The sequence below is a fragment of the Arachis hypogaea genome, chromosome 3, assembly GCF_003086295.3.
Source record: "Arachis hypogaea cultivar Tifrunner chromosome 3, arahy.Tifrunner.gnm2.J5K5, whole genome shotgun sequence".
Lineage (NCBI taxonomy): Eukaryota > Viridiplantae > Streptophyta > Magnoliopsida > Fabales > Fabaceae > Arachis > Arachis hypogaea.
In genome coordinates, this window is record NC_092038.1 from 134,037,640 (window position 1) to 134,065,408 (window position 27,769).

A 27,769-nucleotide genomic window follows, 5' to 3' on the forward strand; every position below is an offset into this window, starting at 1 on the left:
ATTTCCTTCTGCTAGTAGCTACCTATATAGCATCAGCCAAATCTAAATATGCAAAACAAACGTTACAATATGAGAGAAGTCATAATGCTAGTCACCTAAAACTAGATATTGTATCATTAATTGATACTCTCTACCTGAATTTGTTGATGTTCAGGCAAAAGTTCTGACACTAACACAAATAAAATCATGTTATAGAATGTTCAAATATGCTGAACGCAATGTCAGAAATCGTCTTTCTGCATGAACTTAAAAAAAGTAAACCAATCAATCAATCTAATACAAATGAGAAGCACTGAACTCTTTCAAAAATGGCTATATATGAATTGCTGTTTATCGTGGAATATACATCTGCGAGGTTCCTGAAAATCTACTCTAAATGGCCCAAAACAGAATATATCCTAAATATAAGTTAAGCAGATAATTAATATGGCACATTTTGATTTTACAGAATTCCTAGGGCTGCTCACAAAAGGAAGATCAAAACCAATGTAATGTACAGTAATCTTACTCTAAATCACTTTTGCAGCACAATCTTTAGCCGTGATTTCATGCTAGCTCGTCTTGCAACATCCCATGCCTTTGGAGGGGCATATACACCAATCTGTGAAGCAAAGAATGACTCGTACCCTGGTGAATCGAATGCAAACCCAGTGTGCTTTGATATTGCAGGTGGGAGCCGAGATACAGCGTAGCTCCTTGCTTGATCTTCCGTAAGCTGGTTCTCTACCTCCAGCAATTTTGCCCTACCGGTGTCATTAAGCTCATTCTTGTGCATTTCTTGAACAATTTGAAAATCATAGGGGAAGAACCATCTTTGAACCCTGTAACCACATGAACTAAAATGAACATAGCACAAGACCCTTCAGTAAGGGTGATAATAATATAAACAGACACATCTGCATAACAAGGTTTTATTCGAAAGTTGTATATCTTTCTGCTTTGAGCTAATGTGCTGCATCTTACCTTTGAAGCCCCATGAGGATATTGACATCCCCATCAATAAAACATACAGGCAAAGGCAACGTATGGAGTTATTCAATCTGAAACTTACCCTTGGTAAACAAAGTCACAGAAGAGTGCAGCAACGGGAACAAGTAGTAGTATGAAGTAGAAATAGAATGTACTCATCAAGACAAAGATGACAAAATAAACATTCTGCAGCAGATAGTAGAAACAGAACTCGGTTAGACAGGTTTTTATGGGTTTATAAGGAAGGTTCCAAATTTTTTTCAACAATGTAGACACAGGAAGTGGCAATTCACCTGTCGACCAAAAAGATGACAAATCAACGAGTATATAAAAACAAAAATAAACCAGGCTAATATACTTCCACCGACACTAATATAGTGCCATCTTGTGATTGAATTACAGATCAAAAGCAGTCGCAAGTTGACAGTTATTACAACACATGTGAACGCCATTGTACTGACATCCCAGAGTCCAAATATCTTTCCATCTGAGTTCTTAGCAGTCAGGTTTGTTGTGCCCACAAAATAGAAGAATATTAGAGACTGGTATATAGAAAAAAAGGCATAGACAGCCACAACTCTCCACTTGAAGAAGGCATTCTTTATTCCCTCCTTGTATAGCTCAGGATACTTCTTGGATAAAGACGCACTGACATCCTGCAAAGACGCATATAACCTTTCAAAACATATCATCCATGAAGAAAAAATATATTGCAAGTTTCACAAAACTTTCTTGTAAAAAGCCTAAACAGTTGCGTATAGCTTAATCCCCCCCTCCCCCCCCTCCCCCCCCCCCCCCCCCTCTTCCCCCTTTTCTTTTTTCCTCTCTCTCTTCTCTCTACACCACAAAAAAAGTCTCTTTTGGGTTTCAAACATGGAATAGGCACTAAATCTAATTCTAATTCAGAAGAATGGGAGCAGACAAAAATTGAAGCAAACTTAAGTCTATTTGGTCATAAAAATTCTCATACCATATCATGAGATCTCTCTTCTAAGACAATAGGACCATGAATGATTTCACATCTTAGTCAGAACTTTATAACTAGTGAATGGGGCAATATAAAAGCAAGTGACGCATGCCTCCAGTCTCCAGAGATAAAATACACACTCACAAAAGAAAATAGAGGTCCAATTTCCAAGTTGTCGTAGAAAATATGCTACCTTGTCAAATAGCCCAACAATGACCACAGGTACTGCTGTGAAGATGACATTATATAATGACTGAAACCAATCATCATAGAATCTCTGACCAGAAAACCCAGTTTGAAAAGTAAACCAAAACTGAGTGAGAGCGAATGTGAGATTCTTGTAGAAGAAGTATAATACCACCTGCAAAAACCAATTTTGAACCAGCTTTTAAAAAAAGAAAAGAAAAACTATGCATGGTCATGTATTGTGGAGTTTAGAAAAACATGAGACCTTGCATACACGTAGATATGACCAGCGGCCATGAACAAGCAGCAATTCTTCCAAGTAACGGAACTGTGCAATGGCAAAGTCACTAGCCATCACAGCTTGCATTCCTTCCAACCCACTTATACCAACACCAACATGAGCAGCTTGAATCATGCTAACATCATTGGCTCCATCACCAATACTAAGTGTTATTTTATGTGCACCTTTCTTGACCATACTTGTTACCTGTAAGTAGATTTAGTGAATGAACATCTAGTCTAGCTATACTATTCAAGGTCGATAACTTGGAAAGTTTACATGTGTCAATCAACTGGTCTTTGTCTGTTTCACTATCTAAGAAATCTTTCCATTACTGCAAAGACTTTAAAATAGTTTTATTTAATGAAATGTTATATTCTCGAGTCCAATACAATATTTGAGCCAACTATAAACAAACAACACATTCCTCTATGTATTTAACAGCTTCAAAGCATAAAACTCACTACAACAACAAAAAGAAAAAGCCATTTTAACTTTTCTCTTCAACCCAACCCCTCCATCGTTTCCATCAATTTAATTTCACTCTTCCACTGGTTTTACTAAAATGCACAGAATTCTTAATATTTTAAAAATATATTAAAAATTATAAATGTGGTTTACATGAAAATCATTATAAAAAAAGAATTTAAAATGTATAGTTGTTTTAAAAAATTATAATTGATTTACACTTCATTTTTATGAAATGGTTTTTACGCAAAATGATTTTATATAATTTGTCTAAATTGGAGGCTTGGAAGCCTGAAACAGTGGACCAGAGTTTGGAGGCAGAATAAATAAAATGATACTTTTTAGATGCTGAAATTTGAAATATATGATGAATAACAGAGTTAGTTTATTATATGAAATTAATTTTTGGATTATCTATAAACCTATTTTCTTGCAAAGGATGAAAAAAAACATTTATTTTTTATAATTAGAAATATTTTAAAATAAATATAAAGCTAAACATAAAATATTCCTCCAAAGACTAATATACAAACATAAACAAGATCTTACAGTTAAAAATAAAACTATTTAATAATGCTAAGCTTTAAACAATGATTCTATAGAATTCTTTCCTTTAAAAAAGAGAGAGGAAAATAATGAGAAATACATTGTTTTTCTTATAAAAGGACTAGATGTTTGTATAAATCAACTTTCTATTTAAACAGTGTTATTCTTTAAAATATGTGTATAATTTTTTGTCTTATTTTCCTCTTATTAAAGAACAGGGGAGAGAAAATAATAAATTAATTTCCTTTTATTCATTAAAAAACTTTTAAAATGCATTTGCTTTTATAATTTTGTTGATATAAAAATAGTTGTATATAATATAACCCTTTTGAAACTTAATCGGCTAGAATATTGATAATGATAAGAATTTAAAACTGATAATATTATTATTCTTATTATTATTTATAAGTTATCTCATATTTTTTAGTAAATTTCACTTATCACCCCTCTAGTTGACCAACATATACACTAACCTCCCTTAATTTACCCATTTATATATAGAATACCAGAATTATCTCGTTCTTCTCCATTCCTTACTAAACATAAGAAGGTTGGATAAGGTTTGGTAGAGGAAGGATACATTTGCATTTTATGTCACAAGTTATTTAGTTAGGATATGTTGGAGTTGAACAACTAATTTATTTTATTTTATGTTTTAAGACTTCATTAGAAGAAAATTTATCTCGTACATCCGTCCTGAACACAAGACGGTATTTGGTAAAATTTCCCAATACAAGCAGCACCAACTTCTGCTACAAACTATTGCCCAAACTAGAGTCAAAGCATCTTTCCTTATACTAGCATAAGTTCTCTACATATAAACAATAGCAGTAAGAAGTTATTGAACAGAGCATCAGTTTTACCTGTGCTTTCTGTAAAGGAGAAACTCGGCAGCAAACGACAGCATGACAGTTCAAACCTAAATCCAGCAGCATCACTCTTAAACTTGGATCCAACGCATACATTAGACACTTTCCATCAATTACAAGTGCTAATTTTGGTGCAGATCCAGAGTTAAAATAGCTCTGTGCTTCCTCAGTGCATTTCTTTAGCTCTTTTTTCACTTCATCTTTAATAAATCGTGCAATTTCCACTTGGTCACCCTAAAAGTCGAATAACAACACAGTTGCTACAATTAGAAACAATAACTGAGCATGTGGAAGCCAAAAAGAGCAGCTTACCTTTTCTTCAACTTCTCTTATCGCATCAGTTTCTGAGCTGATAATAAATTTCTTCATCTCATTGTTTATTAAATTGCATGCTGCAGCAGAGGATTAATAAAACGAGAGTGAACAAAGTTTTTGGGCGCACAAGGTTCAGGACACAAGAAATCAACTGACCCAACAAGAGACTCACCGTAGGCTATGTTTATTGCTGTTTCAATCTTGTCCCCTGTAAGAACCCAAATTTTGATACCAGCCTTTTGAAGAGTCCGTATGCAAGCTGGTACTCCCTCCTGAAGCTTGTCTTCGATGGCGGTGCAACCAATTAAAGTGAGACCATTCTCAATAAGTTCCGCAACCTGTATTATTTCTAGAAATATCAGTAAGAACAGAATAATTCATTCTAGAAAATTTATAATGTAATTTCAAATTTTTAATAGCTTGAGATTTAGAACATAGCCTGACTTGAAAAGTGACAAGAATACTTCTAGTTTTTAAAATAAGAAGTGAAAAGTCAAACAATTGGAATAAAAATATGCAGCTACAAAGGTAAATATAGAATTACGAAAAAGTAGCACAAGCATTAATCTCTATACTAACAATTATCAGGTTTCCACATTTTGGTTGCAGCATGTAATTTAATGAACAATAAGATGATATGGTTAGATGACAGGTTTAGCTTTCCATATTTTAAGGAAGTAATTCTTGATTTTCCAAATTTTGTAGCTTTATGCTTTGCAGTTCTTTCAGGGTTTCAAGCGGAAACTCACTTTAATAATTAAGTTAAAAAAGAGCCCAATAAGTCCTTTAGGAAGCAGAGCCACCTTCAATCAGAATCGAAACTAGCATTTGTAATTGATGGCAAACGCCTCATGGGTTGAACCCAAGCTTATGAGTAATGCTAGCAGGCTACTGAATTTTCATGCTTTTTCAATATGCTGAATAGCACCGTCGTGACTTTCTAATTTTTACACTTCAGCTAGGTTTGGTAACAAAGACAAGCATATGAATCAAAATAATATACCCCTTTCTGATCCTTTTAGGAACCAATCGGATTTTAACAAGACAAAATGCAAAAGCAAAGCAGTCTCTACATTGACAGAACTTTACAGAGGAATAATAAAAACAATAGTTTAGTGCACTATGACTACCCATTGAGGTAAGCTATTACAAAAATGTAAACCATTTGATGCTTAATATTCGCGAAAAGCTACCATAGCAGGATAAAAATTACCTCATCTAACTTCTTCTCACGATCACGTAGAGAAGACTTGGCCTGGATAAACTTCTCATTCCAGCTTTCATAAGCATCAGGATGCAATTCTTTGTAGGCCAGGCATAATGTGCGTAGTCCAGCAGATCCAAATTGTTCCAGATGCTCTCTTGTCAAGTTCCTGATTTCATTATTACCATCAGCCAGTCTCTCAAAGATTACAGTATCAGCACCCTGTTATAAGCAAGTCCTTAAAAGATGTTTGTTATCTGATTAGCCGAAGGTAAGCAATTTTTCATAATGGAGAATCCTCAAGAAGGTATTACCTTGCAGTACAATACAAGCCTCCCATCTGGATAACGACATACAACAGACTGACGCTTCCTTGTACTATTAATGGAACAACGATTACAAGTATTGTTAAAAAGAAAAGTTTCAAATCTTAAAATCTAAACTATAGCAGCATGAGGGAAGGGATGGTTACCTATTAAACTCGAGTACATTTAAAATTTCATAGGATACATCTTGAGTATGGCCAATCTTCTCCACATGAGATTCACGAACATATATAGCTGTTGGTGTGCGTCTGCCAAGGTAAAATACTGATCAGGATCAACTCAAATAGAAATAACCTAAAGCGGCAGCACTATTAATAAACCAATAGCAGAAGCAATTATTAAAGGTATATTCCATACACCTCAAATCACTGCAAGTCTCAAATGAAAGGTAAATTCAGACACAGGCCTTACCCCATTCTTTCAGAATAAGGAAATTTCATTATGAGAACATGGAGGCCAATAGAACAGGAAGAATACAAGATGGCCTCTGTAACAAAGATGCAGATGAGGCAAGTTTGACAGAAAGTGCATAAAAATCCCAGCTCAATAAGAAGTCCCAGACTAAGGATAATTTGCAAATATGCAAGCTTCGTTATAAAAACACTTAACATGGAAAATTCTTGCAGTGTGGCTTAATTGGAACTGGCATAGATGAAAGTGAAGTAACTTAACCACTGAGAGCTACATCTGGAAATTAATTATTCAAGGGATGCACATCACACTATAATGTGCAAAAAGCCAGTGAGTTGCTAGCTAAATTGGAACTGGCCCAGATCTTTATGACTTGGTCATGATGTTAATATTCCTTCCCTATCAAAAGACTAAACTATTATGTAGTTGTACAGAGTAACCATGGAAGTTTGATATGATTTGTTGAACTAAACAGACAGTTATGCAGAAAATATTAATAATTCTGTACCTGTAAAAAAAGAAACCAAAGTTCTTTGCAGCAATAACCAAAGCAGACTCATCAGGAGACGCAGCTTGATACTTAATCTTTTCAGGGGACTCTTCACCCTCAGGAAGTACTGTATGACATATAGCAAGACATCTGAAGAACCCCTATGTAGCGAAACAAATCATCACACGAGCACATAGTAAGTAAGCAGTTTTTTTCTCATAATTAAAGCATTTTACCAGAAAAAAGGAAGATACAGTATCAAACAGCACATCGTTGAACAAAATCATCTTCTCTTTGAGCAAATATTAGTATTTAAGATGAAGGATCTAGATTATGCCAGCTAGTTGAAAATTAGGCAATATAGACATTACACCTGGTTAGTATGCAAAAATAAGGAGTTTGACATTCTTATTCTTATTCTTATTACCAACTACATAGTATAAACCCAAAATTTATTAACATCCATAAAATTGCAGCAGATTAAGATCTCACAATAGACTAGGAAGTGAGTTTTCATCATCAAATCCAAGTGGATACACTACTTTCTCAATCCATGACAAAATTTGTCAAGAAAGCAATATGCTTCTTTCTGAGGCATGTGTCCATAGTAAGAGTATTCAAAACTATTGCATCAGTAACATTGAGCCAAATAATTCAAATTGTTCAGAAGATGAGAAGAACTCAGAATCACAAATTCTCTTCTAATAAAATTTCTTTTCCAAAGACAAAAAAAAGGTAAATGCCAGCTCCTCCAATGTGGAAAGCATGCAAAGTGAAATTTCAGTGTGCAAAGGTTACAGACGAAACACAGTGCTTATGAAACTATAAAGCAGAAATTATAGATGATGAGACCAACAAGAAAGACTAACCCCCATATAAATAAGGAGTAACAGATTTCTAAGTTACCCAGCTGATCAAGTTCAGTTGTATGTTCTCATGACACATGGACACAGTTGAAAAACTTTGTATAGCTTCTTCTAGGAAAAACACAAACAATAATTTCCGAATAACATGAGACATGCAAGTAGATGGATTTATGTAAGAACATTTCTACCTAGCAAAAAATCAAACATGAGTTATGAAACAGGAAATTCCAAATTTTTGCCACTACTTCAAAGTCAAGCAGAACTATTTACCTTGCAGATATCAGGATTAGACTCATTCCTCCATGCTCCTCTCATAATCCTAGTATCATCAAAATTAAAACCTTTCTCTTGCACTGCATTGGGTGATCTTTTTTCCTGTAATGAAACATAACACATTATAATTTATAACTGCAATCCCTGGACATAGACCTGTTATTTTCTTACCATGCAGAAACATCTTACCTCAATTTTCATGCCATTGCGCTCTGCTATTCCCCTTTCAATTTCTGTCACACCATGTCCATACACCTCCCCACCAATTGAACACTTGAAGAACTCCATTAAGTTTCTTGTAAGAGTCCCAGTTTTGTCAGAGAAAATGTATTCCACCTAGTCAAATCATCAAGAAAATTGTGTATCTCAGAAATTTGGTGAGGAAAACAAATAGATCTTGCAATCAGACATCTACCGTAAATATGCACTTTATGTTAATTCAAGTCTAAAAATTTTCAACAATACATAAAGTGGGAGACAAACAGAGGAAAAAGTTAGATAATAACGAAGGTTTAAAAAGTAAAAAGGAAAAAGATTTAATAGCTAGGTCCTATATGTATAAGCCATGCAACAAAGCTACCAATCCATCTCTTTGTATATGATAACATTGATGATTACCATCTTATCTTTCTTCATTATGGTTGTAAGTCTGTAAAGAAAACTGACCGAAGCCTGTCGGTAGGGAACCTTTTGTCTACTTTGGAAAAGATGTGACTGTTCCCACTAAAAAAACACCTTTATTATGGTGTTCTTAAATGGTTATTTGTTTAATTCTGGAGCCCTTGCATTGATTTCTTTATTTCTTTTACTATTTCTCATTTGTTTTTTGTCCATTTGAGCACATCTTATTCTCTCTTTGCGCTTTCATCAATAACAACTGTTTTTCTGTCAAGGGGGAAAAATTTGGTAGCAACTTACCTGCCCAAGTTCTTCATTCAGATTTGACGTCCTAGCTAATGCAGGCGTATTGGTTTCACTATGATACATATGCAAGTCCTTGTTAATAAACTGAGCAGACTGGATAAATTTTATCATCTGATAAAAAAATAAAATTATTAACATTTTGGCTTATTGGGAAACACATTTTATGGGCACATATATGACTGAGAAACAAACCTCTATAGAGACATAAAGAGAAATGGGAATGATTGAAGAGTATAGTGTGATAAGGGTAAACATAGTCAGAATAAGAACCTGAAAAAATGAGAGAGTCAACAAATATTCAGTTAAAATAAACAAAACAAGGAGATGATATTGTTATTGACTTTGCAATTATAAAGTACCAAAAATCTGTTGTTAGGGTTAAACTGTGATGAGCCCTCCTCAATTGAATCAAGATGCAAGTAATAATATTTCTTGTCTACGAAGAGTGCACTGTAATGTCAACAAAAATCTAACATTCAAAACAGAATTAATTCATACTACTAATTATTAAATAAGAGATCCCCAATCTGGCCATACTTCTGTTAATTTTTCAAAATTTCAGTCATAATTCAATTAAACATAAAGAGCAGGGATCCACTTCCATCGGGTTGTTGACTTACACCATCAAATAACTTTTTTATCTACTATGAATTTCGTCAATCCAACCATTGAATGACATTATTTGATTAGATAATCAAATAACCAAATTTTATAAACTTCAAACATCAGTAAATATGCAATCTAATGGTCGGTATTTACTTGTGTTTTGAAACTATATTATAGTTCAAAATTGAGTAGTATGGTGATATATCAAATGGCTTCCAAATTTTGGGAAATTTCACATAATTGGTCTATAGGGTCAAATGTCTCAATTAAACAGTTGGAATTACAAAATTTGTAATCTATAAAAAGTTATTCACAGTTGTAAGTGGATCATAAATATTAAAAGAGCTACTCTCTGGAACTTCCACACTTTTACAAAATATTATTAGTTATAACGTCTCGTCATGCTAATATATTAATAATAATAGTAAATCTAATATAGAGTTGAAACAAACCAACTCTAGTGCCTTCTTGATAGTGTGCTCACATTCCAGGAAAAATTAGTAATGAATTGGAAGAGGTCCAGGAAAAATCATTATTTAACTCACGCACCTGCCCGTGGCTCCAACAAAGCACATCACAAAGAGAGTTACAAATAGAGTGAGTATGAGCTTGTCAAGTTTCCTCTCCAATGTACTTCTTTTGGAAGGAACGTTCATTGAATTCATCATCACCTGCAATGTTATTCAAATTGTCTGTAAGACAGAATCCAATAAACAATCACAGAAGGTAACCATTTTATTATGAAAGAGGATGGGAAACAAAAAGGAGATATTTTCAGTTTATGTTTTTTAAAATTTTGTACAGAAACTCGAGGGAAAGAGTCTTGGCTTTTTCCACAATTTCCTACACAATGTTTTAAACTGGAAACAGAAAACAAACACCCTCAGTTTAATTTATAGAAAAACAAAAGAAAACAGGTAGTATGAATTGCTTAGGTTTAATGCTTTTATTAAACAATATTGCGCTCAGAAAATTGATATTTAAAGATAAAAAGAAAGACTAATTTACTAAACATTAAGCTTGTTACAAATGAACCATTAGCAACATGAGAAATATGCATTGAACTCTATAAAACACTGGTAAGGCAGCTGAATTGCCTCCGCTTAAAGAGGTTGATCGAATATTTTGCATCATTAGGAAGAAGAGACATTTGAGTGATTGTTAGTGGAAATTTCACAAAACGCAATAATTGACAGCAAGAAAAGACTCAGGAAACCTGGAACAATATGAAAAAATGTTGGAGATTCCAAATCCCATTGATATTGAAACTTCGGGTGGTAAATATCAACCAAGGAGAGTATATCAACAACAATGAGCAATAGACACCTGACACCATACGGACACAATGACACACCAAAATAATAAAAAAAAAATAGTGTTGACAGGGACATGTACACGGCACACACACACACACACACACAAAAATAGTGTTGACAGGGACATGTACACACACACAAAAGTGGAGCATATCATGTATCTTGTATATCCCCTATTTCTGTTTCCCTCTAACAAAATATGGGGCTTGGCTCTTTCTTTTTCCATTAGACTGGCTATGTTAAATGAAACAAAATATTGAGTGACAAAGGATGAGCATGAACATAAATTAAGTGTGGCAGAGATGAGAATGCTGAGATGGATGACCAGCCACACACGTATGGACAAAATAAGGAACGAAGTTATGAAGATATAAGAGAGGAAGTTGGAGTAGCACCTATGGTAGAAAAGATAGTAGAATCTCATCTCAGTTGGTTTGGGCATGTGAGAAGAAGATCGACAGAGCATCCAATTAGGAGAGTGGATGAGATGGAAAGTAAAAGGGGAGGAATTGTAAAGGAAGATCCAAAAAGACCATATATAAGGTGGTCAAAGGAGATCTCCATGTAAATAGTTTTATTGTAGACATGATACATGATAGGACTTAATGGTGTTGTTTGATCCATATAGTCGACCCCACCCAGTGGAATAATGCTTTGTTGTTGTTGTTGTATCACAAAAAAAGTCCTTAATGAGTTCGTCATAAGAAAATTAGTCATGTACAAATACATGTATAAGAAGGAGAAGGGGGGGGGGGGGGGTGACACTGAAACAAAAAACCCAATCAAAGTGATCATTTAAGGATTCACCTCATTTTCTTCAGTGAGAAAGTTTCTTGTTTCCAACCGTGGCTCATCGAGAGAAAGATTAGAAACTTTTTGAAAGAAAGAAGGCGAATAATAATAATAATAATAATAATAATAATAATAATAATAATAATAATCTATTTCCTATGTATCCACCCTGAGTTCATGTGTGTCCAAGCTGTATCTAATGGAGAAAAGGTTGTTTGAGAGATGCCACAACAGCAGTGGTGATTCACCCAAGAGAATAATGGAGAGAAAAACCATCAATAAAATATTAAAGAAAAAAATTATGGATGATTTGATAGCGTGAAATTCTCAAAGCATACTCAAGAATAGAGTTTCAAATTTCAATTAAGACCTCAGCAGCAAAATAGTGATAGTATAGGTCATGAAGGATGTACCAATATTAAGGGTTAGTCTGGATTGGCTTTTGAAAAAATATCTACATTTTAGATTTTATTTTTTTAGTAGATAAATCTATTTCACATTTGGAAAGACTTTAAAAAGCACTTTCAATTATTAAAAATACTTTTAGTTTTATTTGGATAAAAATGAAAGAAAATACTTTTTGAAAATGAATTACATAAAAGGACATGCTGGAGAAATGCCCCTAGTCAGAGACTCAGAGTGTTTAGCTTCAGTTATGTTTCTTGTTTCTCGCTTTAGCTTGTAAACACTACTTCACATTCTTTGTGATGAGAGATGTAATGAACATGTCAACAAAATAATAATGCACAATGCTCTCTATACTAAACAAGAGAAAGAAATTCAAAAACTTGCAGAACATAACGCTATTCAAATGATGATAAAATTGAAAAGAAATAGATGGGTATAACGCAAACATTACAACAATCCATATCAAATAAGACAAATAATAGCATAGCATCTGTGCTATATTTACAAATCAATCACATTACATGTAGACTATCTTATGCAGCAAGCATGTCATTAGTAATGCATTTCGACAATTAATGCGTCACTACCAAACATGTGTATAACTATCTACCAGGTAACAGAACATGGAATAAATATTGCAGAGTTATAAAAATAAATATAAATCATTAACAACAAACCTTTGTTTCATGTCCTGTAAAAATAACCACCGTAACAATATACTCCGTATTCCTGAGACTGCATCCCTGAATATGCAGAAGATTCAATAAACCAATGCCAGTTCAGTTTCATAAACTTCCCATAAACAAAATATTGCTATCTATTGATTGTAAAAATAAATATATAATATATTTGTTGAGATAGTATACAGATTTATGTCCTGATTTTCCTTAATTATGATTGATATGAATATCCAATTAGATGTAATTATTTATGCTTAAGGAAAATTAGTATCAGGCAATTATTAGGTAAGAATGGCAAGATGCCTGCATATTGTAATGGTTTCTATACAGTTTAACCATTGAAAAAATTATTTACATCTCTATTTTCTCCATGCTACTTTCAAGTTTTTTAAATGAAATCCAACAATGAAGGTGCATTTCAATCATCAATGCAACAATTATAGCTAGTTTATGAATAAAATGGAGCTCACAACAAAATATACTTTAAACAGAACTAGTAGAAAAAGTACAACATACTCGCAGCAAAACTTGATTTGGACTGAGAGGCAATGTTTGATTGTCCAATATAAGATTTCCAGTAAAGGTATACAGCGAATTGTTTGGTTGTTCACATTGAATTTCACCTGCCATGCATTATAAAACAGCTACTCATAAATTTAAATGCATAAAATCAAGAACAAATTTTGCATTTATCATTAGAATTGACACGTCCCCATCAATATGATTATATGATGATGATACTTGCACTGGTTTCACAATAATATGCCTAAACAAATTAAAATGAAAGGCAATCAGCTTGATAGAGCCATACAAAAGTAACGAGCAAGAGAATTACAATTTATAAATTTCCAACATACTACAATTTAAGGAACAAATAATAGACAGGCAAATAAGCCATAAAAATAAACAAAAAACCACTTTTCAGACATAATCAAACATAAATTGATTAATTGTTCATTATGAACACACCTTTACAAGTCCCTTGATGTGCGTGTTGTGTGTGAGGAAAATTCAAAATCAAATTCACATATGTTTTGATTGCCCGATAGCTATTTCTTAATGAGACAATTTGTTTAGCATCTTTGATGAATGTTGGGTGTGCCCTTCAACCCTAGATCAACAATTATTGACTAGGTTTCTAGGGTTTGGTAGCAGGAAAGAGGCAAAACCTTTGGGCACTGTGCAATATATGCCGCTATTTGCACTATTTGCACTATTTGGTTGCAGCATAATCCACACAATTTCAATGACAGATTTCCTGACAAGCATGTTTCAAGGGATATGAGACTTCCCCTTTCAAACGAGTTGAGATATTGGAAATCTATGCTTTATAGATAAATATTTCCTTTTTTGCTTTGCTTTTGTATAAGGGAACTCTTATCCCCAATCCTCCTCATCTTAATGTAATAATTCTTTTATCCAAAAATAAATAAAGAATAAATGACCATTTGTGCCCATGCAAGATGCCCTCCGTGTGACATATGTACCCACATTAAATCGAAACTAAACTTGTACCCATGCAAGATGCCCTCCGTGTGACAAAAGTACCCTGCCTTTGAAGGGTTGGAGTGCCACGTAGGGTACTTTTGTCACACGGAGGACATCTTGCGTGGGTACAAGTTTAGTTTCGATCTAGTGTGGGTACATATGTCAGTATCTTCATCTTTTATGGATGCAAATGATCATTTATTCAATAAATAAATATAGTTCTGATCTTCATATTGAATACTCCCATCTAATTGGAGGATCACTATTCAGTATGATAGGAACCCTACCAAGCCCAAGTATATAGTCTATGCTAGAAAGATAAGGGGGGTACAATGGACCAGGACCAAAAAATGCACGGGCCAGTGGAGACAAATTTAATTTTGTTAGGATGACTAGGAGAGAGAAAATAAAGATTATGCTGAATCTGTAAACTGAGGAGGGAATTTGGTTAACCATTCGTGAGTGAAGATTAGGAGGGTGAATGGGTCGTTTAATACCCAAGACTGTTCTCAAGAGTCTAGACTCTCTATTTCTGCACTTTTTACTTGTTTTCCATACTTGAATACGTACAGAGCCTGAGTTTCACCTTGGAATATCCTTTCAATATCAATGCACAGGTTATTTCAGAATTTCTAGCTGTATTTGCTACCACATAACCCAATCATCACAGTAATTTATAATCTTTTACTTAGCGTTAACTAGTACTGATGCCAAGTAGCTGGTGAGCATGAATATTTGAACATACAAATATCGAGAAGAGATGACAAGCAACTTTAAGGGAAGGTAGATAAACCAGATAACTGGAGTAAAACAATATTTCACCAACTAAACTCTCACAAAATGGAGGATGTCAATCGATAGGATGATGTACATTTCTGAACTTATACATATCAAATTGGGAGCAGAATTCACATCTCAAAGGGATCAAGATGCATATAATCCACTGTAAGATACACAATGAACTGATTAATGCTACACTCATTACTCAGATGAATGAGCCAAAACAATGATAACGGCACAAAATGTTTATAGAAATAATACCAGAAAAAAGTTTCTATTACTGTAAATGTATAAAAGAACACATTGTGATTTTAGAAAGTTTTGGAAAGCTTGTCATCAGGTAACCAGAAACATAAACAAGTAGTGCAGATTTATAGGTTAACCAACATCAAATATAAACCTTTAAACTCAGATGCTTTCGGTGGAGTCAGGTAATCCCAAGTCTTTTCCAATGCTTTCCTTATCTTCAAGTTGGTTTCCCCATCCAAATTAGCAGTCTGTCACCCATATCCAAGGTCACTAAACTGCACTCACTACTAAACAACGTCAAGAAAAAACCAGATTGAAAATTAAAGATAGTTAAACCTCAATGTAGCAAACACCATCTGCATTTGTACTAGCCATGAAAAGCAGATCTGCTGGAAAGAATTCATCCTGCTTAACCTGCAAAAAAGAAAAGGAAAAAGTTAGCTTATAGTAATTACTGTCAGTAAATGAAATTGGCATGTTAGCATTAGCTTTATTTTTTTATTTGAAAAAAAGAGACAACTTTCAAACCTATCTCAACCACATATATTTGGAAAAAGAGATTTTATGTTATTTTTCATCAATAACCCACAAACTAACAGAAGTGAAGAAACTTTATAAACATAAATCTGTCCTACAACATTTTTTTTAAGAGGAAAAAAAACAAGGGTACAGGTGAACACTATTCAGAAAACCAGAATATGTCAAGAGGTTATAAAATTATATACACCACTGCTACATAATATTCTACAATTTAAAGCTGGAAATGGACCAGTAAAGACAACTAGGAGTGTTTCCAAATTTGGTAATGAGATCTTCAGGATATACATGAGTAAAAGTGTGTTCCACAATCACAAAGCTTATACATGGAAACTAAATCTATACCAAAAATTACATAATATGTATAGTTCCTTACAAGTACGATTGCAAAATGCAGATGTGTCAAAATGTTCTAGCAGTAGCACAGAAACTTATAGCTCACTCACCTTGACAATGTCTCCAACCTGCAACGCTTTCCAGGGTACAGAAACCCACCGTTGATCTTGCAAAACATCTACCATTTTATTGTTTATGGCCATGTCATTTTGAAAGCGCTTCTGTTATAAACATTTAACGGGGGGAAAACAATATATTAATAAGGGGAATACACATAGAAATCTTTTTCCATAATATAATCCACGAGACAGTATTGACGGTTTTTGAAACAAATGAAGCATAATGTTTTACAAACCAATAAAAACATTATATGATAAATGCCTATTCTGTATCATAGAAGCACTGACATTAACACTATACGATGGAGACACTAACAAAGACAGACCAACTATTTAAAATGGTAGGACACAGATACAGTACATACATAAATATATTTTCAAAATGTATACATTTTCAAATATTCATAAATCCCAAACTTCCAATATTCAATACTTTCTAGGCTCCTCTAAAACATTATGAAACATTTATTTTCTTATATCCTGTGCCAGTAGTTAATACTTACCATTACTAAGTTCATTTGAAAATTTTATAAAATATCAGTTTTGTTGACATTTCCAGAACTTATCTACATTATGTCCAAGTCATATTTGTAGTGTTTCAAAAAAGAAGAGAATATATATTTAGCAAAATGAAGATGTAATTATTATGTGTGTTGCACAAATGTCTGATTGAACACATGTACATGCCACTAAAATCTTGTGTCTGTGCTATCTATTATAATGTTTTCCAGAAAAATCTTGGAATGTCCCAAGTATCGGAATGATAAAATCTAAATTCCATAACCCAAACATTTCAGCTAAATAATAAAAAGAAAGCATTGTACAAGGAGAGTAAATAGTATTCATACCCAGTCCTCCCAAGCTTCCTTAATAAGAGATGCGAGAAGAACCAAGGATAGAGGAAGTACATTGGTAATTGGAGAGACAGGACTACAAAATCAGAAAATATGAGATTAGGGCTATGCAGATGAATAACCAAAGTATAAGATTAGCCAATGGGTAAATATGAAAAGCATTCGGCATAAGAAAATACATATTAAAGATAATAATCTTCACAACAATTAAAGCAGGGTAAAAAAGCATGATGAACCAACCCCCCCTCCCCTCCCAAAGTAAAAAATAAAATAAACGAATAAAAAATAAAATAAAAGAAACCAAGTAAAAGATGAACGAAAGAAAGAAAACATATACCGCAGCAGTTTGAATAGCACTTAATTGTAACAAGAATGGTAATTACCTTACAAATGAATCAGTTATAATTATGTTAGAGTATGAGCAGGACTCAATTAATTAATTAAAGCTTGTGCTGTTAAGTCAATAAAACAGTTAAGCAAATTTAGTTACTTAATTCCATTTGAGGCTTCTTCTTCTTAAAAAAGCTATAGAACTGTAAGTAAGATATCACTATTAGTCTCGAAGTGTTTTCATTGAATTTCAGATTTCATTTTCATCAAAACAGCATCCTTTTCCTTCAATTTTCTTGGCTGATTCCATCAGGTGTACGATAAATTAACAAATAGATATGAGACAAACATAATAACAAGGGTCAAGTAACAAAATTCAGGGGAAAAAGTACAATACAAATACACAGCATGATGTGAAATTTTGAACAATCAAAACCAAAATACAAAGGCAAAAAAAACTAGATAACTCGTGCTTAACTACTTTATAACAAACCAACTTGATCCTCGAACCTATCCCTTGCTTCTTAAATTACTCTGTTCAGTTAACCCAATGAACTTTCAAACCCACTAATTTCCACCATAAATTAACAAAACCTTTCACCGTCCTATACTCACACTGGACACTTCAAATCTTCCAGCATAAATTCCATAAATTCATTAACGTTTATTTATTTATTTTCAACTTTTCATGCCAATGAGGATTGAAATATCACAATAATTAGATAGATGCTACCATACTTCGTATAAGAACACTAAGCGAAAGGATATAAAATTCTCTTTAAAAAGCCGTTTTGAATCAAAACACACACAAACAGATTTGTATCTCCAACTTATCTGAGAGAGAAATCAATAATGTCTTTTACACCAGATGGGGATCAAATACCTCTTATCAACCCCAAACTTACTTGCCTTAAAGTGAAAATCTATCAATGAAAATTGGAGAATCACACTCAAACCAAATATAATGAATCTCCATATAACAGAATCTTTATTTAAAATAGAAAAAAAAAAGGGGAAAAGAAGAAAAAAAATATACTAGTTTAATATGTTGTAACCTAGCCATTTCATGGCCTGCCAACATTATCTTGCGTTAACATGGGATGCTTGTGCATCGGACTGCCATTTTGCCCTATTTCCTAGTTCATGTAGTATGATATACATGTTCATGCATAACCAAATTTCTTACATATCAAAAATAGAATGAGGAAGACAACAGTAAAATGCAGTTGTAATACATCTTATCCATACACAAATTATCGCCAATGGAGATTTCCTTAAAGCTACCACCACCGGTAACTAGTAGAAAGTAATCAACTGAAGAAAATATTGTTGCAGAAAAAGATGATGTTGTAATCATCCATTACCGATGATATTCACAAATCACAATTAAACTTGCAAGCACAAAAATAATAATCTAACTTTGAAGTTGACTAGCATTTTAATACCTAATTGGTGTGGTTGACAAAATTGAGATTGAAAGAAAGTAGAGATTAGCCACCCGTCTGAACTGCATCACAAACAAAATTTATGTCTTCTAAGTGGCAAAATACATAAATAATGTGGCAAAGGATAAAACTCATCATGAACAAACAGGATTTACCTTCAATCAGCAATCAACAACTACTGACAAGAAAAGCTATAACAAATTAACTTGAGCACATGTTGCTTTAACATTATGTATTGTAAAGAAAGTATGAGTCATTTTCTTTGTGCTCAAATAAACTAAAAATCCACTTCTACTTCACCCCAATGATTTTGTGCCAGTAGATTTATGGGAAGAGACGAAGAGTGCTAATTAAAGAGGAAAAAGAATGACACCAAGATGGTCGAACATATATAGTCAGCAATATGCAATACTTAATACCTGAAGTAATCACACAATAAAATAAAAAAAATTTATAAAAATTGAAAAAAAAAAAGTTAAAGAAAACATAAATAAAAAGAAACGATGCTCCTAGATTAAATTAACCCAAGAACCAAAAAACACAACCAACCAAACCTCTTCAATTTAAATATTTAGAAGCAAAATATTAGAAACTAATTCTTAAAAATTCAAAAGAAAATGTAAAATAGCTCGCACATAACAAATCATGCAGTCCAAAATATCCTATTTACAAGAACAGTTTCCAGAAACTACTCACAAGACTATAATTTCAAAAAGTTACAACAACAATTCATGCAATGACAACCAGAACCCATATTTTTTTGAAACATGGAAATCAAAAGCATCTCAGTTTCCTATCAAGAATTAAAAGGATAGAGTAACTAACCTGTTCAAATAATCCTTTTGGTAAAAAGGTTAAAACGTTGTATTTTGTAGTAGATATTGAATTTCCCTGAGATAATCGATATTAACTAATCAAAATGAGCAAATCTAAGTATGTCAAAAATACAAAATAATATCAACTATGAAGAGCATGTCCGAAATTTCTTGAAGTTTAAAAAACCGTAGGTTAGTAAATTGATATCAAGGTGTATGCATACATGGAGAGGTAGAAGGAAAACACAAACAGAATCTGTACGATTTCATTTCTTCAATGCAAGTTCTTAAGCAAGGTGCATCATGCTACACCCTAATAATCCATTTCCAATCTCTCTCAAAAAACTACACTTTCTCCATCCTTATGCCCTAATCAGTGGCCATCGCCTCCCTTGCCATCCATGGCGGTCCCCTCTACTTTGCCACCATCCATGAACTCAATCTATGATTTACTCCTCTTCTTCATGCATTTGTGGGGAACCCATCCTCACTCCCACAAAAGCTTTGTTTGATTCACTTAGCTTCTCCCCTTTCTTCTTTTGCATCCCATTGAAAGTTCTTTACAACAGTGGTTCACAATTTCACATGATGGTTTCCACTTCCACCAACTATTTAGCTACTCCAAATTGAAGTTCCTTGAATAACCTAGATACAATAAAGAGGGAAATACCACTAACCTCAAGTTCATTGAGGCTAGAATAGAGATAGGGATGGAATTGAAGTTCAAGGACACCAAGTACTATAACGAAGAACTGAACTGCACACTTGCCATCATCAATAAAGTTGTGAACATTTTGCTTTTTGGGTTTCTTTTGGGTCATCAATGAGGATGCTCTAGTGAATTTGAAATGCCCTAAGAATTTCAAGCTAAGATGACAAGCGGAAGCTAGTACTAGTATATATGCAACCCCCACATAAATTTTTAATCGCAAAATTGATATTCCTTTAGAGTTGGAGATCTAATTTTGATGTGGTATGCCAGTTTTCTTCCGCAGATTCCTTGATTATGTTGTTTGTCGGGGTTATGCTAATAGCTTAATTTGAGTGTGGCATTTTTTTAGAGACTTAGCTATCATAGGGTGCACAAAGTTCCACATCCAATAGTATGGAATGCTTGATATTGCAATAAAGAAAGTGGTTCTGCATTTTCCTTAGTACTTAACACCTTTTAATGCAAGGGAACTTATGAAACGGATGAGACCATGACCTGATGGTGGTGTGAGTGGCCCAATGAGGGAGCAAGGGCAGGCAAAATAAGTGGATGCCTCATCATAAACAGTGCCATTCGAGGAATAGAAATTGCACTTGCCAACAAAATAGCCACAACCATGCAAATCAGATTTTGTTAGGTCACTTAATGGCATTTTGGAGTTTGTCGTAAGTTTTTTATTGCCAAAAATAGGATTACAGGAAAGCTTTGTGTAGGTTTTCAAAATCAAGTAGGAACCAAAAACACAAGCAATCGGAGAGTAATTTACTCTTCATACAAATTTGAAAAGAAAAGGTTCCCTAAATTTGCAAAATTGAACATTTTAGCCCTTACTAAAAGAAAGACCAATATGTCTCAATTTGAAAGTTGAGAGACTGACGGCGAAAAAACAAAGATCAGGGACGTAAGTCACAATAAAAAAATTCCGGACCTATATGGGGTTTTATTCTTTAAAAAAAGAAAAGAAAAAGAAACGGCAAAATTCAACTAGCCTCTACTTCTGACTAGCTTCAACTTACAATGCTTCCCCTAAAAAGTCCGTAGTGTCCGTGCATGGAAAAATGTCACTACCAGCTATAATGTGACAGAAGGCATTTCTCAAGTAATGCCAATATGTGCATAGTAGAAGTTCTTCAACCAATTTGTAGTTAGAAAACAATGCAATTACCCGTTACGTAGAAATCTACTTGCCAAAGCCAAATTAACCACCACCTTCGTTCTAAATTAACATGAAGTGCATCATTAACCTAATATCAACATCAAGCTAACCATTAACATCATAGCTCCACTGACCCCAATCCTACTTAAACAAACACTAAACGAGTGCCACCGCATTAATCACGAATCGAAACGCAATCACGAATTGAACCAAAAACATTAGCCGCGCATTCATCAAATAATAATAATAATAATAATAATAATAATAATAATAATAATAATAATAATAAAATGAACCTTGAAGCGAACGGGGAAATTGGATTCACGATCATTGCAGAAGATGGTACGGTAGGAAGGTGCCTGTGGCTGGACCCGGCCGAGTCGAATGGTCTGAGAGGGGGGTCGCTGATGCATCTTGGAACTCGTTCGCGCGAAAGAAGAACCTGGTTGAGAATCAATCCCACCCAATCCCTTCATCATCTTCCGATATCATGCGTTATCACGATTCGATTATCGCTTTTTCTTCCTCCTTCTTCGTATTCGTATTCTTTCTCTTTCGTTCCGTAAATTTTGGGAAAATCTGAAAGCAGAAACCGCTCTCTTTTTTTCTCTGGTAACCGCTTTCACCTCTTTTTTCCCCATTTTGCCCCTTCTCTCTTTCTATTTTGGACCTTATATTTGCATCTCCACTGCTAAATTCTCTCTGCAGCTTTCCTTTCCCTCCATCTTCTCCGCACTCACTAGTGTGCAATTATATATGGTTTTTTTTTATTTAATAACCCTTGCTTTTTATGATGACTGTGTTTGCTATAAATAACATTCAAATTTTAAATGTTGTTTTTCTTTAATATACTACTCAGAATCTTTCATTGTCTATGAGCTTCATTGATTCTTCTTCAATATACTTGTTTTCCAGTTTTTTGTTAGTGTTGAATGCGGAAGTGTTGCGATTTTTATAATTTCTATCTCTATACAATCTGGTCACAGGGAAAAAGCATAGGAAGCGGTTCTGGTATGACAGGGTACTTCCCGGAACGTACTGTTCCATTAGTTTGAAACCATTGTTAGTTTAAGATTATGAAAAGATATTTTTAACATCTTTATTCGAGTAGTTTTTTTATTGTATAACATATAACATATTCATGATGGTTTGCCAAGCCTTTGTTTCCATTCAGATTAGCCATTGCTGCTCTGGGAGTCCCATATCAACAAGGCCCAAAAAATGAAAAAGATCTCAAACATAGGCCCAACATTATCAGCTTTTTTTTATTTTCTTACAATTTGTCATGTCGATAAATCCGATCTGATTGAATCATGCCCCAGCAAGAGGGAAAAAATAAAGTAGAAAAAGAGAGATTAGATCCAATAGGATTCACGTACCCCTTAGTATACAGTACACACACAAAATCAAAGCGTAGAAGCCACTAGTATCTAACAAGAATGCAATGAAACGAGAGCACAAATCCTGACCAATTAAGCTGCTTTCAAATCCATAAGAGTAACCTCCTTTCCCACATTAGACGAAATCTCAAATTCATGTCTGTAGTCCTTGATGGGCGACAAAGCAAATCATACTCCTTAATATATGCTAATTTTTAAGGTGAAGAAATGCTAGGTGACTTCTGATTTGAAAGAAGTAACACAATTCAGAAAGTTTGTACTGCTAAGGAAACTCGTCAACAGTTCACGATCTCCAAATCAAGACTCTATCTATGTGATGCATATTTAATTATTTAGGGGTATTAATCTAGTTTCCCTGTTTGCATAAATTATTCTCAGAGAATGCATTCACGTATGTACTCGTTAATTGTTGAACCTCAAAAAGAGATGAAAGGAAAAATCACAGGGTAAATAAGGTATGAAATAAAGCTCACCTGAATCACTAATGATATATTGCCCATTCAAGATAATGAAAATAAGAGATTTCACCATATTATTTTACAACTAATGTTGATGACGTAATCAAAGTATCCATGCTCCAACTTTAGTTTGGAGAATATTAGACATCTTTCATGTCTAGCAATATCTAGTTGCTACAATTTGATTCCAGCAAATATCAAGTGTTTCTATGGAATATCTTATCAGAAGTCTATAATATGGCAAAGATATTTTTGCTGCACTCAAATGGGTAGTGTAACATGCCAAAAAATGAATTTAACAAAGTTCTATTTGCTTCATTTATTCAACATTTCTTTCACAAACAAACACCAATGTTGAGAGACTATTACACAATATGTAAGCATTATGTATTCAGGACAAGCAATAACATTCTTTTACAACAAGAATAATCATTTTTAAGTGGTTATGTTGGGTATCACCACGGAAAAGCCTGAAGAAGAGTCCACTATACTACATACTCTTGAGTAAATGAATTCATTTTCCAACACAGAACATAATGGGGGGATCCTTAAAATACTAACTAAAGCAGTCGTAAAAACGATAATAGCTCCATGTGTAGAAAATGGGGAGGAGGTGCTCATTAGTCTTAACACCTTCAGTATACCATTTGCTTTCTTTTTTCTTTTTTGTTTTCTTTTTTCTTTTCTGGGAGCCACTGGAGGGCGGAATAATACTGCTTGTTTATGCATTTTTATTACAATGTAAAGGGATTTCACAGTCTACGTTGTTCTTTCGAAAGCACCTCCTACCTGCATATGTAACCACTCTGGGGAAGAACCTCTGCTATAGTCTCTAGTAGCCTGAGAACCAAATGGCAAGCTCGCCGGATCAAATGTTTGCTGACCAAACTGAAACAGAAATTGATGTCTTTTAAGAATCAAGACTACTCAACAAGGATGAAATATAGAATTATAATTGTTTGGCTTTGTTATTGTCAACCAAATATAGAAATTTTCACTCCTGGTTTCTTTAAAGCGCCAGAAGCATTTCATTTATTAGCAAATGAAACAAAAATGTCAACTATGGTATATTGATGTTTGCTTGATTGATTTTTTAGATGAAAACATGAGAAGAAGTGGCACTTTCTTGGTATTGATATCAAAATCATCTTCAGTGTTGTCTTTAAAAACAAAACTCTTTCTTTCTCTTTCTTTTTTAGACCAGGAAGAAAAAAGAGGAAAGCTCTTTAAGATTGAAAAGGTCAAGAGTATGACTCAAGAATAGATGCCTTGCATAGCAACAGGTAAAAACATACTGAAAAGAATGATCAGAAGGAAGAATTTCAAAGAAAGGGGATAATAACAAGCTTTCAACAAAATTCGACGTCCCAATATAAAAACCGTTGAAGGCTTACATCTTTAGGAGGAAAAGCTTCAATGCCAGTGTTCAGTCTTGAATTCACTGCTTCAAGCTTCATTGACAAAAACTGTAAAACCCAATAACCAAAATCAACTACAAAAACATTATAATTTCATAACTACCAAAATCAGGGTAAAAATTGATACCTCAACTTGACGCTGAAGGGATTGGATATAATTAATTATCTCATCAAGGACCAATGCTTTTCCAATAACCTGAATTAAAGAAAATACAGTAAGGAATGATTTTCAGATGTGTTATCAATATAGTCACGTTACTAGACAGTAGTATACAATACTAACATCCGAATATGACATTATTCGTTGCTTTTCTGACTGAATTAACATAATTTCCACCCATTTCTTCTTCTTCTTTTTTTCCATTTCTGATTTATGCACACATATTCCATGATAGCAGAAAAGAAGTTCAACTGGTAGAAAAACAATACCTTATTACAACCAGGGACCAAATCCTGAAGAATTTTCATCCTTTCACTAATCTTTTCCCTTCTAGCCTGTCACCAGTGAGAAAAATAGTCAATTTTACCCTAATTGCAACAGATCCATAAATTCAATATCTCCTAAAAATTAACAACCACCGCGCCCAAAAAACAAAGGCAAGATTATGATATGACTTATCATTTAATGGACCATCCTTATGGAAGTTTATCATTACAACTACAGAAACAAAAACTGTAGGATTAGAATTACTCTTTCAGCAAGACTGTGGCTATCAGTAGCTTGACCCCTTCTGGCTCGGACGTGGATGTAATCTTGCCTAGGAGGGTCAGGTGGTGGTGTCTGATTATTTTGGTCCGCAGGCTTTCCTGAACTGGCTTCTGCTCCTTCAACCTTCGCGTCACGGCTTTCATTCCTGCTCCCAGACGCTCCTCCTCCTCCTTTAAGCCGTTTTCCATCCCCATCATTCTGCCCAATCCACACAGACACTCACACATGAATTCAATTCACAATACTTTCACTACACTTAATTCAAACTACATAAACAAATTGCAACTAGATGCAATCAGAAAGTATAACATGAACTATGATTATCATTAGATGCAGATCCATTTCCATTATTTTAACTGAAACAGAGAAAAAAAAAAATACTAGCATTGAACATGATTTTTCCATTTAATTCTCTCTTATTAATTCGAGACACAGTAAATTAGTTGTAGTAATTGGATAAACAGAGGCAATAATGAAAATTACCACGGCATTAGGTGCAACATTGCTGGTGGAAACACCCTTAGGGGATTCCTCCTCTGATTCACGCCTCTTCCTACTACCACCGCCACCGCCACCGCTGGCCGCCTTCTGTTCTGAAGCAACCGGTCCAGGTTCCCGGTTGGGACCGGCAATGAAATCCCCAAACTGTCCCAAGCCAAACTGCGGCCTCCTGAGCCCCAAGGCGCCGCCTCCAGCAGCGTTGACGGCCTGCGGAAACGGCCAGATCTCCGCCAAGCTAAACGGCACCGTATTGCCTCCCCCATTCCCAAAGGAGCCCTCGTTCATCATCGCACCCGGATCCATTCCAAAACCAATCGGGTCACCCGAATCCAAACCAGCAAGAAATCAGCTCAACACCACCATTCACCAAAAAAACTGAAACCTCGCAGAAACAATAGAGTGCTCCTTAAGCACCTTAGAAGCAAACACAACACTCACAGAGAAAAGAAGAGAGAGAGAGAGAGAAAGAGAGAGGGGTCTTAGCTTTCGTGCGTGATCTCCTTGGACAGTGGAGAATGGTGCGCGCAGTGTGTTTATATCTCTCACTCTCTCTTCTCACTTCTCTCACACTCACCTCGGTAGCTGCGCACCAAGTCGCTTCCCCTGAGGTTTCTCGGTCTTCCTTTCTCTGCCGTTCGATTGAACTACCCTCCATAGGGACCCCCTTCATCTCTGCCGTTGATTTGTTTCATCCAATCAAGATCTGCCACGTAAGAGGGGGCTTCCATGGGGCTCGGGATCTGAGAGACTGGGGAAGAGGTGCGCTATAATTAATCATTGTTTTCATTTCGATAACTTTAGTGAGAGGGGTCAATTTGTGATAAAGTTCTTAATAATGATAGTTATGGATTTTTAATTAGGAACTAACACTACTACACTCGCTACTACTAAACTATTATTCTTTTTTCTTTTTTTTTTTATAGTCACAAAAGTCAATAAAATTTAGGACTAAAACAAGTTACTAGATTTTCTTTTTTTTTTTAGTTTAATTTTTGTGAATTTTTATAAGTGGCTAATATTTAGTTATTCACTATTTTCAATGGACTTACAATGTCTAAGCTATGTTAATTTTCTAATTCGATAATTGTTCAATAAATTTAATTAATATAACATGTAAGATCCATATTTTCTATTAGATTTAGGTAAAATAAAATGAATTTCATATATGTACATTTAAAAAAAAAAATAATCAGTCATAATCAATCATTTGTACTCAAATAGGTAAAATATTCTAGTAAAATTGTAGGACTAATTCGTATTCCAATAATGAAATACTCATGATAACTACTATTTTATTTGATTTATATGCTCATCATTCAAATAAAATTGTAGGGCAACTCCTAAATTGTAAAATTAGCATAACTTTAAAAAAAAATTATGGGAAAAGTAGGCGGTGTTTTGGATGAAAATTAAAGAAGGCCCACAAGCTAAACTGGTTCAGTATGGAGTTTGTTTTGATGTTGACACTAATCTTGTCCACTAATGCTGATCCGTTTTGTTTCTTTGGTTCCTCTCATTTTAATTTCTTTTTTTTTTTTTTTCTCTTCCCATGTTTGATGTACCAGG

At 34.2% G+C, this 27,769-nt stretch overlaps 2 protein-coding genes across 6 annotated transcripts; both read right to left on the minus strand.

Moving 5' to 3' along the window:
- Positions 1-300: 300 nt before the first annotated feature.
- Positions 301-23,803, minus strand: LOC112733995 (phospholipid-transporting ATPase 3). Of its 5 annotated transcripts, none has more exons than XM_025783151.3 (27): positions 22,014-23,803; positions 19,860-19,925; positions 19,035-19,096; positions 17,254-17,335; positions 16,397-16,507; positions 15,750-15,827; positions 15,565-15,661; positions 13,413-13,519; positions 12,894-12,959; positions 10,250-10,371; positions 9,454-9,544; positions 9,287-9,364; positions 9,089-9,205; positions 8,360-8,506; positions 8,168-8,272; positions 7,050-7,192; positions 6,277-6,378; positions 6,119-6,182; positions 5,814-6,026; positions 4,773-4,938; positions 4,598-4,677; positions 4,280-4,519; positions 2,388-2,609; positions 2,130-2,297; positions 1,263-1,625; positions 1,052-1,155; positions 301-821 (listed from the first exon to the last, which is right to left on the minus strand). In XM_025783151.3, the coding sequence occupies exons 1-27, from the start codon at positions 22,194-22,196 to the stop codon at positions 515-517; spliced, it is 3,684 nt and encodes a 1,227-aa protein (XP_025638936.1). In that variant the 5' UTR covers positions 22,197-23,803; the 3' UTR covers positions 301-514. The 5 variants fall into 5 exon arrangements, with proteins under 5 accessions (XP_025638936.1, XP_029147606.1, XP_072089688.1 ...); XM_029291773.2 differs by having other exon boundaries at positions 19,035-19,091; positions 22,014-22,475; XM_072233587.1 differs by lacking the exon at positions 19,860-19,925 and having other exon boundaries at positions 19,035-19,091.
- A 66-nt stretch (positions 23,804-23,869) lies between these two features.
- LOC112733997 (transcription factor BHLH089) lies at positions 23,870-27,025 on the minus strand. Its single transcript, XM_025783154.3, has 6 exons — positions 26,186-27,025; positions 25,685-25,900; positions 25,423-25,488; positions 25,121-25,189; positions 24,970-25,041; positions 23,870-24,463 (listed from the first exon to the last, which is right to left on the minus strand). The coding sequence occupies exons 1-6, from the start codon at positions 26,504-26,506 to the stop codon at positions 24,335-24,337; spliced, it is 873 nt and encodes a 290-aa protein (XP_025638939.1). The 5' UTR covers positions 26,507-27,025; the 3' UTR covers positions 23,870-24,334.
- Positions 27,026-27,769: the final 744 nt, after the last annotated feature.